Below are 17,336 nucleotides of genomic sequence, written 5' to 3'. Positions count from 1 at the left end.
TATATTAGTATTGAATATTATATATATATTAGTATTGAATATTATATATATATATTAGTATTGAATATTATATATATACGTATATTAGTATTGAATATTACATTATATACATATTAGTATTGAATATTATATATATATATTAGTATTGAACATTATATATATATATATGTTAGTATTGAATATTATATTTATATATATTAGTATTGAATATTATGTTATATATATATATATATATTAGTATTGAATATCCTATATATATATTAGTATTGAATAATATATATATATATATTAGTATTGGATATTATATATATATATATATATATATATTAGTATTGAATATTATATTATATATATATTAGTATTGAATAATATATATATATATATATTAGTATTGGATATTATATATATATATATATATATTAGTATTGAATATTATATTATATATATATTAGTATTGAATATTATATATATATATTAGTATTGAATATTATATTATATATATATATATATATTAGTATTGAATATAATATTATATATATATATATATATTAGTATTGAATATTATATTATATATATTAGTATTGAATATTATATTATATATATATTAGTATTGGATATTATATTATATATATTAGTATTGGATATTATATATTAGTATTGAATATTATATATTAGTATTGAATATTATATATATATATATATATATATATATATATATATATATATATATTAGTATTGAATATTATATATATTAGTATTGAATACTATATATATATATATATATTAGTATTGAATATTATATATATATATATATATTAGTATTGAATATTATATATATATATATTAGTATTGAATATTATATATATATATATATGTAAATTAGTATTGAATATTATATATATATGTATATTAGTATTGAATATTATATATATATATGTATATTAGTATTGAATATTATATATATATATTAGTATTGAATATTATATATATATATATATATATATATTAGTAATGAATATTATATATATGTATATTAGTATTGAATATTACATTGTATATATATTAGTATTGAATATTATATATATATATATATATATATTAGTATTGATTTCAAAAGTTAAAAAAATGACTTGGGTGCCATCAGCTAAAATCGACAGCAAAACATTTAGCGCTCTAGCATTTGAACAAACCCAGTAGATAAGAAAGTTATAAAATTAAACGACTTTTATGATTAGTTTATGCAAACTAATAGTGTTGTATTGATATCATAAAAGGAGTAGCGTTGTATGATCGTCTAATGTTTTATTTGTGATATATTCATATCTAATTGTTCATATGCTTTTGTGCGTGTGTGTGTGTGTGTGTGTGTGTGTAGGTGGGTGTGGTACATGGATTTCAGACACACCTTAACTTCATGCGACGTTGATCTTGTCCACCTGGAATTCATCTTGTTCTTGGAGGGAGACTGGAAACCTGTTTTGGACGAATATTAATTCGATCCAAGACGATGAATGGTTTTATATAGTTTTTATTCACTTTCCAAATGTCAATTGCTGAAGAATGGAAAGTGAATATCTTTGCTTGCATGGTTCTTCCAAAGTCTTATTTTCACACACGTCATCACCCCCCCTCCCCCCAGTGAAGGGGAGGGGACGACCTGTTAAGCCGTCCACTGTTCTTTACGTCCAAAACCCAACTCACTGACTCCAGCTAACCTGATCGCGTGACTCACACGCAGATCCGATCAGCTGACCCTCACTTCCGGTAAAACGTGTCTACAATATGATTTACCATATTTATTTCTTATGTTCAACCTATTTCCTAATAATAGAAATGTCAGCAAGTTGAAATGAACATTTTACATTTAAACTTCTCGAATTCTCCACGCATTATTCATCCAAACAAAGATTTTACTCATTATAAATCATCCTTGGTGTATGATTACTATTTCCTGTTAATTTCAGTGGCTATGTGACGAGTAGTTTCAGGTTTTGTCGGTTAAATATTTACACACAGACAAACACACATACATTCATGTGTTTTATTTATATAGATTAACCCCCACCTATCCCCTCATCCTACTACCTACTATGTCAGTAGCAAGCAGACCATCTATCTATATAAGAGCCAGGTATGTGTAAGGATGGAGTACTGTTGCCACATCTGAGCAGGGGCTACTAGAAAGGACTTGTCCTACCTTGATAGAGTTCAAAATAGACTTCGTAGCCTCGTAGGAGATGTCCTTTTCTCTTCCTTGCAACCTTTATCTTACAGAAGAGATGTTGCGAGTTTGTCTCTGCTTTATCGTTATTTTCATGGAAGGTGTTCAACTGAGCTTCAATCTATGGTCCCCCCCTCGCCAAACTTTCACAAGAAACACTCGTCTAGTTGAAAACACTAACAATAATTCCCCCTACTCTTTATTTGTGCCTAAACCTAAATGTAGATTCCATGAACTAAGTTTCTTTCTTAGGACTGCACGCCTGTGGATTTGTCTTCGTTTGCCTGCTTTCCAGCTGACTACAATATGGTTGTCTTCAAGTCCAATGTAAACAAGTTCTTGATGAGCCGTTCCACTTAAGTTAACAAATTTACCGAATTTCCATTACTAACGGTTACTATATTGTCCAATTGACTACTGTACTGTACACTCTTAACCCATATCCTCGAGTGGTCTCTGGGCCTTGATAAGTAGTTATGCCTATGTAAAAAAAGAAAAGAAAAAAAGACCAATCCATATAGAGCCGGCATTCACTCACCTTCTCAGCTGCCTCGAAAACTCGAAGGAGGTTACCACCAGCAAGTTTTGCCAGATCAGCTTCATTCCAACCCCGGGTGACAAGTTCAGCAAAAAGGTTTGGGTATTTGGAAACGTCTTCAAGATCCTCGGGTAATCTGTGAAAGAAACGAGAAGAAAAGTAAGAAGCAGGAGAAGACAGCAAGAAAGTATTTATGCGGAAAACTAAACTAATTTCTGAGTGTATAAATATCTGTGATGTGATCCCTGGAATCGGTAGATAGTGTCTTTGGGTATGGCCAAGAACCACTTCACCATTTAACATGAACTAGCAGAGAGACCTGACGTTGCCCAGAACTTAATATAGATCAACGAATATTTCACACTACAAATATCGTTGTCATCAAAGTCTCAGAAATCGCACATTTTTCAATCAAATTGATTGCTTGTCTGTTCTAGTCAGGGATCCACTGCAGTGCACAGGGAGAGTGGGAGGGAAAGCTCCATATAACTCCTTGCAGTGATTTAGTTTACAATACATTGTAGTTTACATTGCACTGTAGAAAACCTGCTGTTGATTTTATGGAATTATTTTTATATTCTTATATAATGGCTTGAAATGGTTTTAAAGGCAAAGTCTAGTATCATGGTTCAGTTGTGCTTTAAACAAAAACATTTCAGACGTGCCCCTCTCTTATAAATGAACATAGTGTTGATTTTATTTGCTGGGCTCTTCTGCTTGTGCGGTGATAAAACCTCACAAATACATATAGTCAAAAGAAACCTTGTTTACAACTTTGTGTGTTATTGTTAAAATAATCAAAATAATCAAAATAATCTAAATAATCTAAATAATAAAAATAATCTAAATAATCTAAATAATCTAAATAATCAAAATAATCTAAATAATCAAAATAATCTAAATAATCTAAATAATGAAAATAATCAAAATAATCTAAATAATCTAAATAATCTAAATAATCAAAATAATCAAAATAATCTAAATAATCTAAATAATCAAAATAATCTAAATAATCAAAATAATCTAAATAATCAAAAAAATCTAAATAATCAAAATAATCTAAATAATCTAAATAATCAAAATAATCAAAATAATCGAAATAATCTATATAATCTAAATAATCAAAATAATCAAAATAATCTAAATAATCAAAATAATCAAAATAATCTAAATAATCTAAATAATCAAAATAATCTAAATAATCAAAATAATCAAAATAATCGAAATAATCTAAATAAGCAAAATTATCAAAATAATCAAAATAATCTAAATAATCTAAATAATCCCAACAATCCAAAAAAATCTAAATAATCTAAATAATACAAAAATCTAAATAATCAAAATAATCAAAATATTAAAAATAATATAAATAATCCAAATAATCAAAATAACCAAAATAATCAAAATAATCTAAATAATCCAAATTATCCAAACAATCTAAATAATAAACATAATCGAAATAATCAAAATACTCCAAATAATCTAAATAATCAAAATAATCCAAATAATTTAAATAATCCAAATAATCTAAATAATCAAAATAATCAAAAAAATCTAAATAATCTAAATAATCTAAATAATCTAAATAATCCAAATAATCTAAATAATCTAAATAATTCAAACAATCAAAAAAATCTAAATAATTAAAATAATGAAAAAATGTAAATAATCACACTAATCAAAATAATCAAAATAATCTAAATAATCTAAATAATCAAAATAATCAAAATAATCAAAATAATCTAAATAATCAAAATAATCTAAATAATCAAAAAAATCTAAATAATCAAAATAATCTAAATAATCTAAATAATCAAAATAATCGAAATAATCTATATAATCTAAATAATCAAAATAATCAAAATAATCTAAATAATCTAAATAAGCAAAATTATCAAAATAATCAAAATAATCTAAATAATGAAAATATTCAAAATAATCTAAATAATCTAAATAATCCAAACAATCCAAAAAAATCTAAAAAATCTAAATAATACAAAAATCTAAATAATCAAAATAATCAAAATATTAAAAATAATATAAATAATCCAAATAATCAAAATAACCAAAATAATCGAAATAATCTAAATAATCCAAATAATCCAAACAATCTAAATAATAAACATAATCCAAATAATCAAAATACTCCAAATAATCTAAATAATCAAAATAATCCAAATAATTTAAATAATCCAAATAATCAAAATAATCAAAATAATCTAAATAATCTAAATAATCTAAATAATAAAAATAATCAAAATAATCAAAATAATCAAAATAATCTAAATAATCTAAATAATTACAATAATCAAAATAATCAAAATAATCTAAATAATCAAAATAATCAAAATAATCTAAATAATCTAAATAATCCAAATAATCTAAATAATCTAAATTATCAAAATAATCAAAACAATCTAAATAATACAAATAATCCAAATAATCAAAATAATCTAAATTATTACAATATTCAAAATAATCAAAATAATCTAAATAATCAAAATAATCTAAATAATCACAATAATCTAAATAATCTAAATAATCCATATAATCTAAATAATCAAAATAATCGAAATAATCTAAATAATCCAAATAATCAAAATAATCAAAATAATCTAAATAATTAAAATAATCAAAATAATCTTAATAATTAAACTAATCAAAATAATCAAAATAATCTAAATAATCAAAATAATCGAAATAATCTATATAATCTAAATAATCAAAATAATCAAAATAATCGAAATAATCTAAATAAGCAAAATTATCTAAATAATCAAAATAATCTAAATAATCAAAATATTCAAAATAATCTAAATAATGTAAATAATCCAAACAATAAAAAAAATCTAAAAAATCTAAATAATACAAAAATCTAAATAATCAAAATATTCAAAATAATATAAATAATCCAAATAATCAAAATAACCAAAATAATCGAAATAATTAAAATAATCTAAATAATCTAAATAATCTAAATAATCAAAATAATCTAAATAATCAAAATAATCTAAATAATCTAAATAATCAAAATAATCAAAATAACCAAAATATTCAAAATAATCTAAATAATCTTTATAATCTAAATAATCAAAATAATCTAAATAATCTAAATAATCTAAATAATCAAAATATTCAAAATAATCTAAATAATCAAAATAATCAAAATAATCTAAATAATCAAAATATTCAAAATAATCTAAATAATCTTAATAATCTAAATAATCAAAATAATCTAAATAATCTAAGTAATCTAAATAATCAAAATAATCAAAATATTCAAAATAATCCAAATAATCTAAAAAATCTAAATAATCAAAACAATCTAAATAATCAAAATAATCTAAATAATCTAAATAATCAAAATAATCTAAATAATACAAATAATCTAAATAATCAAACTAATCTACAAAATCGAAAAACTACGAATAATCCAAATAATCCAAACAATCTAAATAATAAACATAATCCAAATAATCAAAATAATCCAAATAATTTAAATAATCCAAATAATCAAAATAATCAAAATAATCTAAAGAATCAAAATAATCAAAATAATCTAAATAATCAAAATAATCTAAATAATCTAAATAATCTAAATAATTACAATAATCAAAATAATCTAAATAATCTAAATAATCAAAATAATCAAAACAATCTAAATAATCTTAATAATCAAAATAATCTAAATAATCCAAATAATCTAAATAATCTAAATTATCAAAATAATATCAAAACAATCTAAATAATACAAATATTCCAAATAATCAAAATAATCTAAATTATTACAATATTCAAAATAATCAAAATAATCTAAATAATCAAAATAATCTAAATAATCTAAATAATCAAAATAATCTAAATAATCAAAATAATCGAAATAATCTAAATAATTAAAATCATCAAAATAATCTAAATAATTAAACTAATCAAAATAATCTAAATAATCTAAATAATCAAAATAATCAAAATAATCGAAATAATCTATATAATCTAAATAATCAAAATAATCAAAATAATCAAAATAATCTAAATAAGCAAAATTATCTAAATAATCAAAATAATCTAAATAATCAAAATAATCTAAATAATCTAAATAATCCAAACAATCCAAAAAATCTAAATTATCTAAATAATACAAAAATCTAAATAATCAAAATAATCAAAATATTCAAAATAATATAAATAATCCAAATAATCAAAATAACCAAAATAATCGAAATAATCAAAATAATCTAAATAATCTAAATAATCTAAATAATCCAAATAATCCAAAAATATAAATAATCAAAATAATCTAAATAATCAAAATAATCAAAATAATCTAAATAATCAAAATAATCAAAATAATCTAAATAATCAAAATAATCTAAATAATAAAAATAATCAAAATAATCAAAATAATCTTAATAATCAAAATAATCTAAATAATCAAAATAATCAAAATAATCTAAATAATCAAAATAATCTAAATAATCTAAATAATAAAAATTATCAAAATAATCTAAATAATCAAAATAATCAAAATAATCTAAATAATCAAAATAATCTAAATAATCGAAATAATCCAAACAATCCAAAAAATCTAAATAATCTAAATAATCAAAAAATCTACATAATAAAAATAATCAAAATATTCAAAATAATCCAAATAATCTAAATAATCTAAATAATCTAAATAATCAAGATAATACAAAATAATCAAAATAATCTAAATAATCAAAATAATCAAAATATTCAAAATAATCTAAATAATCTTTATAATCTAAATAATCAAAATAATCTAAATAATCTAAATAATCTAAATAATCTAAATAATCAAAATATTCAAAATAATCTAAATAATCAAAATAATCTAAATAATCAAAATAATCTAAATAATCAAAATAATCAAAATAATCAAAATATTCAAAATAATCTAAATAATCTTAATAATCTAAATAATCAAAATAATCTAAATAATCTAAGTAATCTAAATAATCAAAATAATCAAAATATTCAAAATAATCCAAATAATCTAAAAAATCTAAATAATCAAAATAATCTAAACAATCAAAATAATCTAAATAATCAAAATAATCTAAATAATCTAAATAATAAAAAAAATCCAAATAATCTAAATAATCAAAATAATCTAAATAATCTAAATAATCTAAATAATCAAAACAATCTAAATAATCTAAATAATCAAAATAATCAAAATAATCTAAATAATCTAAATAATCTAAATAATCAAAATAATCTAAATAATCAAAATAATCTAAATAATCAAAATAATCTAAATGATGTAAATAATCAAAAAATCTAAATAATCAAAATAATCCAAATAATCAAAATAATCTAAATAATCAAAATAATCTAAATAATCTAAATAATCTAAATAATCAAAATAATCAAAATAATCAAAACAATTTAAATAATCTAAATAATCAAAATAATCAAAATAATCTAAATAATCTTAATAATCCAAACAATCTAAATAATCAAAATAATCATAATAATCAAAATAATCCAAATAATCTAAATAATCAAAATAATCAAAATAATCAAAATAATCAAAATAATCTTAATAATCTAAATAATCAAAATAATCGAAATGATGTAAATAATCAAAAAATCTAAATAATCAAAATAATCAAAATAATCCAAATAATCCAAATAATCTAAATAATCTAAATAATCTAAATAATCAAAATAATCAAAATAATTTAAATAATCTAAATAATCCAAATAATCTAAATAATCAAAATAATCAAAATAATCTAAGTAATCAAAATAATCAAAATAATCAAAATAATCAAAATAATCTAAATAATCTAAATAATCTAAGTAATCAAAATAATCAAAATAATCTAAATAATCAAAATAATCTAAATAATCTAAATAATCAAAATAATCAAAATAATCTAAGTAATCAAAATAATCAAAATAATCCAAATAATCCAAATAATCTAAATAATCTAAATAATCTAAATAATCAAAATAATCCAAATAATCCAAATAATCAATCCTCATCTCAAAATCAAAAAACCAAAACCTGAGTTTGTTCGCAAGAAATTTCCAAAAATGTTTGGATGTTTTTCTTTTCTTTTTTTTTAGTTGAGAGTAATATGATCTGGTTTAGTGCGTTCCTTGTGGATTTTGTTGGCCAATAAATTCCGGAAGGGAGAAGGGGAAATAGAGGAAGGATAAAAGTTATTATTGGTGGAAATAAAAATTGCTAATGAGTATTGTTGACATCCACTTTCTACATGATCATCTTGTCTAGACAAGTGCGCAACTGTGATATGAGTAATATGTGTCGCTCACGTTTCATTTTGTCAGGTTTACATTTCCCCTATTACAACAACAATAGGGGCAGCAGGAGGAGAGTGTTTTTTAACATGTATGTTCAGCTTGGTGTAATGTTACACGAAAACGGTTGTCCCCTTTTCAGGTAAGTAAAAAAAGAGAATTAATTTTTTTTTTTTTACACAGTGATCACCACTTTTCAAGGCCCGGAAGCTACTCAGGGATAAGGGTTATTGCAAGTACATTACGTTAGTGTGGAGATTTGATGAAGTATTTACTCAAGAGGGTGGCTCATCAGGAATCTGCTAACGTTGGACTTGAAGACATCCAAGTTGTAGTCCGGTGGGAAGCAGGCAGACGGAACAGAGTTCCACAGGCGTGCAGTTCTAAGAAAGGAACTTTGTTCATGGAATCCACGTTTTGATTTAGGCACAGATAAAGAGTGAGGGAAATTTTTCACAGTGGATTCAGCTAGACGGGTGTTTTTTGTGAAAGATTGGTGAGGGGGGACCAGAGATTGGAGTTCAGACGAGCACCTGCCATGGAAATAGCGATAAAACAAGGGTAGGCATGCAACGTCTCTTCTGTGGGAGAAAGGTTGCAAGGTAGAGAAAAGGGCATCCCCCACTAAGCCACAAAGTCTATTTTGTACTCTGTCAAAGCAGGTAGGCTGTTTTTAGCAGCTCCTGCGCAGATATGAAATTAAATTAAAATGATAGCAGATAAAAACGAGAATCGAACCCTGCAGATAAGTTTTAAAGAACAATAGGTTTTAAATGGAATGTCCACTTAAATTGTTAATTCTTTTATAATATTTTATAAATATAATTTGGCTGGAAAATCTATTCACATTCTTAGAAAGAAGGCATAATAAAAATATCGGTTAGATAATTAACAAGTAGGTTAAATTCCTTTGTAAAACAAAGAGAATGAGCAATTTCCTAGTCGTCAGAAATGGTTTCAAAACATGCAAATCGCGCATGTTTGAAACACGTGAGTTGTTGTCACGTTTGCCAGACATACGTGTGACGTCATGGCAGAAATGATTTCTCAATATAGGAAAGGGTTCGAAGAGTTAACGGGGGGGGGAGGAGAATCAGATTCAGATCAGAGAATCAGAGAAGCAGGGAGGATCAGACCGATTCTGAATTAGAGTCAGGGGACCCTCTTGGAAGCGGGAGGCTTAGAAGGAACAATGTAACGACTTTGAATTCCTGAAGTACGGAATAAACTATCATCATGTTTTTTATAACTGCCGTCTTTCTGTGTTCATCATTCCAACAAGAAAAGGTAATGTGTTTAATCATTCCAGTATGTATCAATGTATACCACTTTATCCTCTCATCAAAGTATATGTCTTGTCAATATGAACCCTCTCTGTATAAATGTCTTCAACATGTACCTACTGTCACTCTGTCTCCTTTCTAAATGAACATTTAAAATATGTGTGTTATCAACTACAAGGAACATTTAATAATATATGTACAGGCCGTCACGTAAATAATATGTACCCCCTCTAAAAACGGATAATATAACAGTAAGAGAGAGAGAGAGAGAGAGAGAGAGAGAGAGACAGACAGACAGACAGACACAGAGAGAGAGAGAGAGAGAGAGAGGGGGGGGGAAAGGGAAGTCAATATCGCCACCTATCGGCTGAAACAGGCAACTGCTGAAAATAAATAAATAAATAAATATAAGTTAAAAAATACCCAATGAATAACGTACCTATGCAGAATATACACTGCCGGCAAAAAGAAAGTCTGCATTTGTAATTTTTTCAAAAACTACAAATTTAAGCCAAATTATAGTAACTGTTTAAACAACCTATACCTCATTTGATTCGCCTTTTATTCCTCTATAATGTTACCTGTTAATATTTGACTTTTAATTGAAATATTCTAGTATTCACGGCAATTAAAAAAATAACTTTAAATTGAGGAGGCAAAAAGAAAGTCCGCAGCAACAAATTCGCTTAAAACCAGTTTAAATTATAGCCCCTAAATCAGTTTAAAATATACACCAACAGGCAACAAAGCATCCCTAATCGTAATTATTGTTGTCCCAGGTTATACAACGTAACATTTAGTCCATATGCCACGACTTTCTTTTAGTGATCGTCATGAGCTCATTAATCTCCACCTTTCTGGTTTATCCAATCGAGAAATCGGCCGCAGATTGAAATGCGATGAGAAAACGGTACGAAAGACTGTGCAAAAGCACCAAAACACTGGCAGTGTTCGTGATGCCCCTAAATCTGGTCGGACTAGAGTTACTTCTAACAGGGAAGACAATGCTATCAAGATCCGCAGCCTAAGAAACAGATTTGAAACGGCTCCCCAAGACCAACAACAGTGCAATCTTGTTAAAAAGTGCTCTCTTTCTACTGTCAAGAACAGATTAAAGGAATTTAATTTGCGAGGATATGTTGCAAGACGCAAGCCAATGATTTCTGTAAAGAACAGAAAGCGCCGTCTGGACTTCATCAGATGCAATGAAGATCATAACTCTTCATATTGGTCAAAAGTGCTTTTTAACAACGAAAGCAAGTTCAATATGCTAGGCAGTGATGGTAGGCAATGCGTCTGTCGGAGGAAAGACAAAGAATTTAATCCTAGGTGCTCACTTTCAATGCTGCAAGTTGGTGGAGATTCAGTTATGGTGTGGGGCATTATTAGTACCAATGGTCCAGGGCCTATAGTTCGCTTGTAAGGTCGAATTAATTCGACCAAGTACATTAATATGTTGACTGAACATTTTCTACCCTAGTTTGGTCGGAATTTGGATGATAATCTCATTTTCATTCAGGAAAATGCTCCCATTCACACAATTGGCAATGTCAAGAGGTTCTTGGAAGAGCATGATATTTCGTGTTTGGATTGGCCTGCACAATCTCCAGACCTCAATCCTATCGAAAACGTATGGCATTTCATCAAGCAACAGCTATGCAATGATAAAATTTCAAATCTGAAAGAACTTTGGACAAAAATTAAAGAAAAGTGAGCTGTCCTTTCCTCGGAGTATTGCTGCTATCTAATTCAAGGAATTCTCAAAAGATTGCAGGCTGTCAAGTTGCAGAAGGGCTATGCTACTAAATATTAACTAGTTCATTGTGTTCCTGTTGTATTTGTGTTGCATTAATGTCCTAAAGTTACATTTAAATAACAATTTTCTATTGTGCGGACTTTCTTTTTGTTTCCTCAATTTGAAGTTATTTTTAAATTGACGTGAATATTTCAATTAAAAGTCAAATATGAACAGGTAAAATTATAGAAGAATAAAAGGCCAATCAAATGACGTATACGTTTGTTTAAACAGTTACATTAAATTTAGCTTAAATTTGCAGTTTTTGAAAAATTACAAGTGTGGACTTTCTTTTTGCCGCCGGTGTATATGTATTTATGTATGGTATAATCAACACACTTTCAAAATAAAGATCTACAACTAGTTGGGAGACATAAAGAACCTCTATGTAAAATTTCATAAAAATCATCCCAGTTGTTTTGGAGTCCATAAGGAACGAACTCACACACACGCACACAAAGTTCCTTTTATATAATTGTAGAGATAGAGATTTCACCAAATCATGATAGGTTACCGATAACAAACTTATATTCTACTTCAGAAACTTAAATTATCAAAGAAAGACAAAGGGGAATAATTAAGTCGTGAGGGTGATTATCTCCCTTAGATTATTAAGTTTTATTTTTTTTTATAAATAACTTGATATGCTTGTTTTTTTTTAAAAAGATATACAAGCATTTCAGCCCGACGTTGCCCGGGTGTTCGGAGATGTATATTGAGCAAAAAAAAAAAAAAAAAACAAAACAAAAAAAAAACGGTCAATTTTGTTAATTTTACCCCTATTATGGCTCCTTAACATTTACTGTTTTGGGCTCAAATCAAGGAACCTATATCTAAAATTTCAAGTGTTTAGACCCAAAATTTGCGGAGGAGTTTCGTAGAGTTATCAAAGGTCAAATCGTTGAACTTAGATCACTTAACTGACAAATTTCTGACCGAAAACCGATCGCAAAGATTTTCCCAAATCTCAGTACCCTGTATATCAAATTTCGAGTCTGTAGACTTAAAATTGACAGATTTATTGCGTAGGGAAATGCACACACACACACACACACGGACACTTTTGTAGATATATAGAAAATCAAGAATGATGAATCCTAAAATTATTTTAAAAATTTGATCTACTTCAGAATTGAAGATGTAGACAAAATACATCTAAGTTATTTATTTTCTACAATTATCTTGTATTGAAACCCGAATATGTTTTTCACTAGTAGGTTGCTCGGCATTGTCTGGTTGCTTAAATATGATATTTTAATTCATGCAGATGTTGTATTTCTTTTTATCATATTTACTATAATATTTATTAAATACTTACAGACACTAGTGTTTGGCCCTTTCATTGCATTCTATGTTTTGTTTTGTGTTTATTAAATTTTATTGCACAATAAAACCATTGATGTATACATAAATACATATGTGTAATATTGTTATGTCTGGTCATTTTTTTCTTGTCTTCTCAAATTGTGCTCTGGCTTATTTCACGACCGTACTGATCAAAGAACCTTAGATTACCTTATCACTTGGGTCGTAACATTCTACGACTCGCATATTTCATTTCTTGCAGGATACGTAATCGGGAATAAATTTGGCATCTCTCTCTGGGGCGTATTATAACAATGGTACAAACCGCTACTGACGGATCGCATTAGACCATCTGCATTAGACCATACCTTCTCCCCAGAAAGAGGTAATGATTGAGAGAGTGCATCTAGGACCGAGCTGGGTCATAGTTGATCTAAACAAACGTGAACCTGGTGCTGTCAAGCCAATTTTTAGTCTATCAGATTGATCGCCGAAGACGTATTCTTGATCGAAATGAAATACTCCGTTGTTGGAGATATTGTTCTCCTCTTTGTCTATTCTTTTTTTTTTTTACACAGTGATCACCACTTATCAAGGCCCGGAAGCCACTCAGGAATAAGGGTTATTGCAAGTACATTACGTTAGTGTGGAGATTTGATGAAGTGTTTACTTAAGGGGGCGGTTCATTAGGAATTTGTTAACATTGGACTTGAAGACATCCAAGTTGTAGTCCGGTGGGAAGCAGGCAGACGGAACAGAGTTTATATTTGTACATGTCACGTATTCCGTTATGTTGTTTCGACAACTTATTCGTCTGTGAATAAATGCGTATGCATGTATGCAAATTCACCTGTTTCTCCACTTTCATTCTTTTCTTGTCCAACGTGTTTTGTTCTACACGCTAACGCACCACGCAAAATGATGATCACATTTGCGGCGAGAAAGATGTAGGCGGACATGTAGTACCGCGATTCCTATAAAAAATACGAATATAAAATACTCGCAGCTTTAAACCACTGACACTGGTTGAGAAAGCACGGAACAAAGGGAAGGTCATGAAAAGAAAGCCTTTTACTACGAAAATATGCGGACAAAAAGGTAGATACCATAATTTCTATCAAACGCTATTAAAAAAGAAAAGGCACATCTAAAATTTGGGTGCAGCAGTAAAAATTTAAAACCGAATTTCTTATTACAAAAATGCTCGCCTGTTTTTAAGATTCGGCCCAAAAATCAGAGAGAAATGTGACATTAAATGTTTATTTAATGGTTATATGTGCAGTGAAGCGTTGCGTTTGTGAATACGTTTTCAAATGAAACATGCGTGCGTACATTGAAAGCGTTGGTTGACTATTATGTATTTATAGTTGATGAAAAGAAATACCAAAAATATCTAAAAATGACTTTTTGAGATGAGGATTGACTATTCGTATAATTTTGATCCTTCAGACTACTGTTCTCATCTGTTATGATACAAAGGTGAGACTTGTCGTCCACTAAAAGTAAGGTTAGAAAAACATCGAAAAGCCGTAATACGTAGAGAGATTGAGAAGTAAGGTATGGCTGACCATATGTGGAAGGAAAAGAGAAACCATCTACCTTTAGAGGATAAAGTAAAACGTATAGACACAGAAGAACAACGAAGAGTAAGAAACAACACATATGTTGGGTGATGATCAATTACTAAGTGGACATAGAATAAAATTTAGCACGATATGGGAACCATTAATGATATGGAAATCTAGTATAGAATTTAAAACGATATGGGAACTCTTAATGATATGGAAATCTAGTATACAATTTAACACGATATGGGAACCATTAATGATATTGAAATCTAGTATACAATTTAACACGATATGGGAATCATTAATGATATGGAAATCTAGTATAGAATTTAAAACGATATGGGAACTCTTAATGATATGGAAATCTAGTATAGAATTTAAAACGATATGGGAACCATTAATGATATTGAAATCTAGTATACAATTTAACACGATATGGGAATCATTAATGATATGGAAATCTAGTATAGAATTTAAAACGATATGAGAATCATTAATGATATTGAAATCTAGTATACAATTTAACACGATATGGGAATCATTAATGATATGGAAATCTAGTATAGAATTTAAAACGATATGAGAATCATTAATGATATTGAAATCTAGTATACAATTTAACACGATATGGGAATCATTAATGATATGGAAATCTAGTATAGAATTTAAAACGATATGGGAACTCTTAATGATATGGAAATCTAGTATAGAATTTAAAACGATATGGGAACCATTAATGATATTGAAATCTAGTATACAATTTAACACGATATGGGAATCATTAATGATATGGAAATCTAGTATAGAATTTAAAACGATATGGGAATCATTAATGATATTGAAATCTAGTATAGAATTTAAAACGATATGGGAACCATTAATGATATTGAAATCTAGTATAGAATTTAAAACGATATGGGAATCATTAATGATATGGAAATCTAGTATAGAATTTAAAACGATATGGGAACTCTTAATGATATGGAAATCTAGTATAGAATTTAAAACGATATGGGAACCATTAATGATATTGAAATCTAGTATACAATTTAACACGATATGGGAATCATTAATGATATGGAAATCTAGTATAGAATTTAAAACGATATGGGAATCATTAATGATATGGAAATCTAGTATACAATTTAAAACGATATGGGAATCATTAATGATATGGAAATCTAGTATAGAATTTAAAACGATATGGGAATCATTAATGATATGGAAATCTAGTATACAATTTAACACGATATGGGAATCATTAATGATATGGAAATCTAGTATAGAATTTAAAACGATATGGGAATCATTAATGATATGGAAATCTAGTATAGAATTTAAAACGATATGGGAATCATTAATGATATGGAAATCTAGTATAGAATTTAAAACGATATGGGAATCATTAATGATATGGAAATCTAGTATACAATTTAACACGATATGGGAATCATTAATGATATGGAAATCTAGTATAGAATTTAAAACGATATGGGAATCATTAATGATATGGAAATCTAGTATAGAATTTAAAACGATATGGGAATCATTAATGATATGGAAATCTAGTATAGAATTTAAAACGATATGGGAATCATTAATGATATGGAAATCTGGTATAGAATTTAAAACGATATGGGAATCATTAATGATATGGAAATCTAGTATAGAATTTAAAACGATATGGGAATCATTAATGATATGGAAATCTAGTATAGAATTTAAAACGATATGGGAATCATTAATGATATGGAAATCTAGTATACAATTTAACACGATATGGGAATCATTAATGATATGGAAATCTAGTATAGAATTTAAAACGATATGGGAATCATTAATGATATGGAAATCTAGTATAGAATTTAAAACGATATGGGAATCATTAATGATATGGAAATCTAGTATAGAATTTAACACGATATGGGAATCATTAATGATATGGAAATCTAGTATAGAATTTAAAACGATATGGGAATTATTAATGATATGGAAATCTAGTATAGAATTTAAAACGATATGGGAATCATTAATGATATAGAAATCTAGTATAGAATTTAAAACGATATGGGAACCATTAATGATATGGAAATCTAGTATAGAATTTAAAACGATATGGGAATCATTAATGATATGGAAATCTAGTATACAATTTAAAACGATATGGGAATCATTAATGATATGGAAATCTGGTATAGAATTTAAAACGATATGGGAATCATTAACGATATGGAAATCTAGTATAGAATTTAAAACGATATGGGAATCATTAATGATATGGAAATCTAGTATAGAATTTAAAACGATATGGGAATCATTAATGATATGGAAA

The 17,336-nt window shown here is 26.4% G+C and overlaps 1 protein-coding gene across 2 annotated transcripts in view; it reads right to left on the bottom strand.

Annotated features, from left to right (window-relative positions):
- LOC145291160 (dipeptidase 1-like) overlaps nucleotides 1–17,336 on the bottom strand; it is a 227,126-nt gene that overhangs the window by 31,059 nt on the left and 178,731 nt on the right. For both annotated transcript variants that reach the window (XM_080136687.1, XM_080136686.1), the window contains exon 10: nucleotides 2,760–2,895. In XM_080136687.1, the coding sequence (XP_079992813.1) occupies nucleotides 2,760–2,895 (136 nt within the window). The remainder of the gene's footprint in view (nucleotides 1–2,759; nucleotides 2,896–17,336) is intronic.

This window comes from Euprymna scolopes, chromosome 12 (genome assembly GCF_053919585.1).
Source record: "Euprymna scolopes isolate OS-2025 chromosome 12, ASM5391958v1, whole genome shotgun sequence".
Taxonomy (NCBI): domain Eukaryota; kingdom Metazoa; phylum Mollusca; class Cephalopoda; order Sepiida; family Sepiolidae; genus Euprymna; species Euprymna scolopes.
Note: the sequence above shows the minus strand (reverse complement) of the source record. Positions and strands in the feature narration are given on the sequence as shown.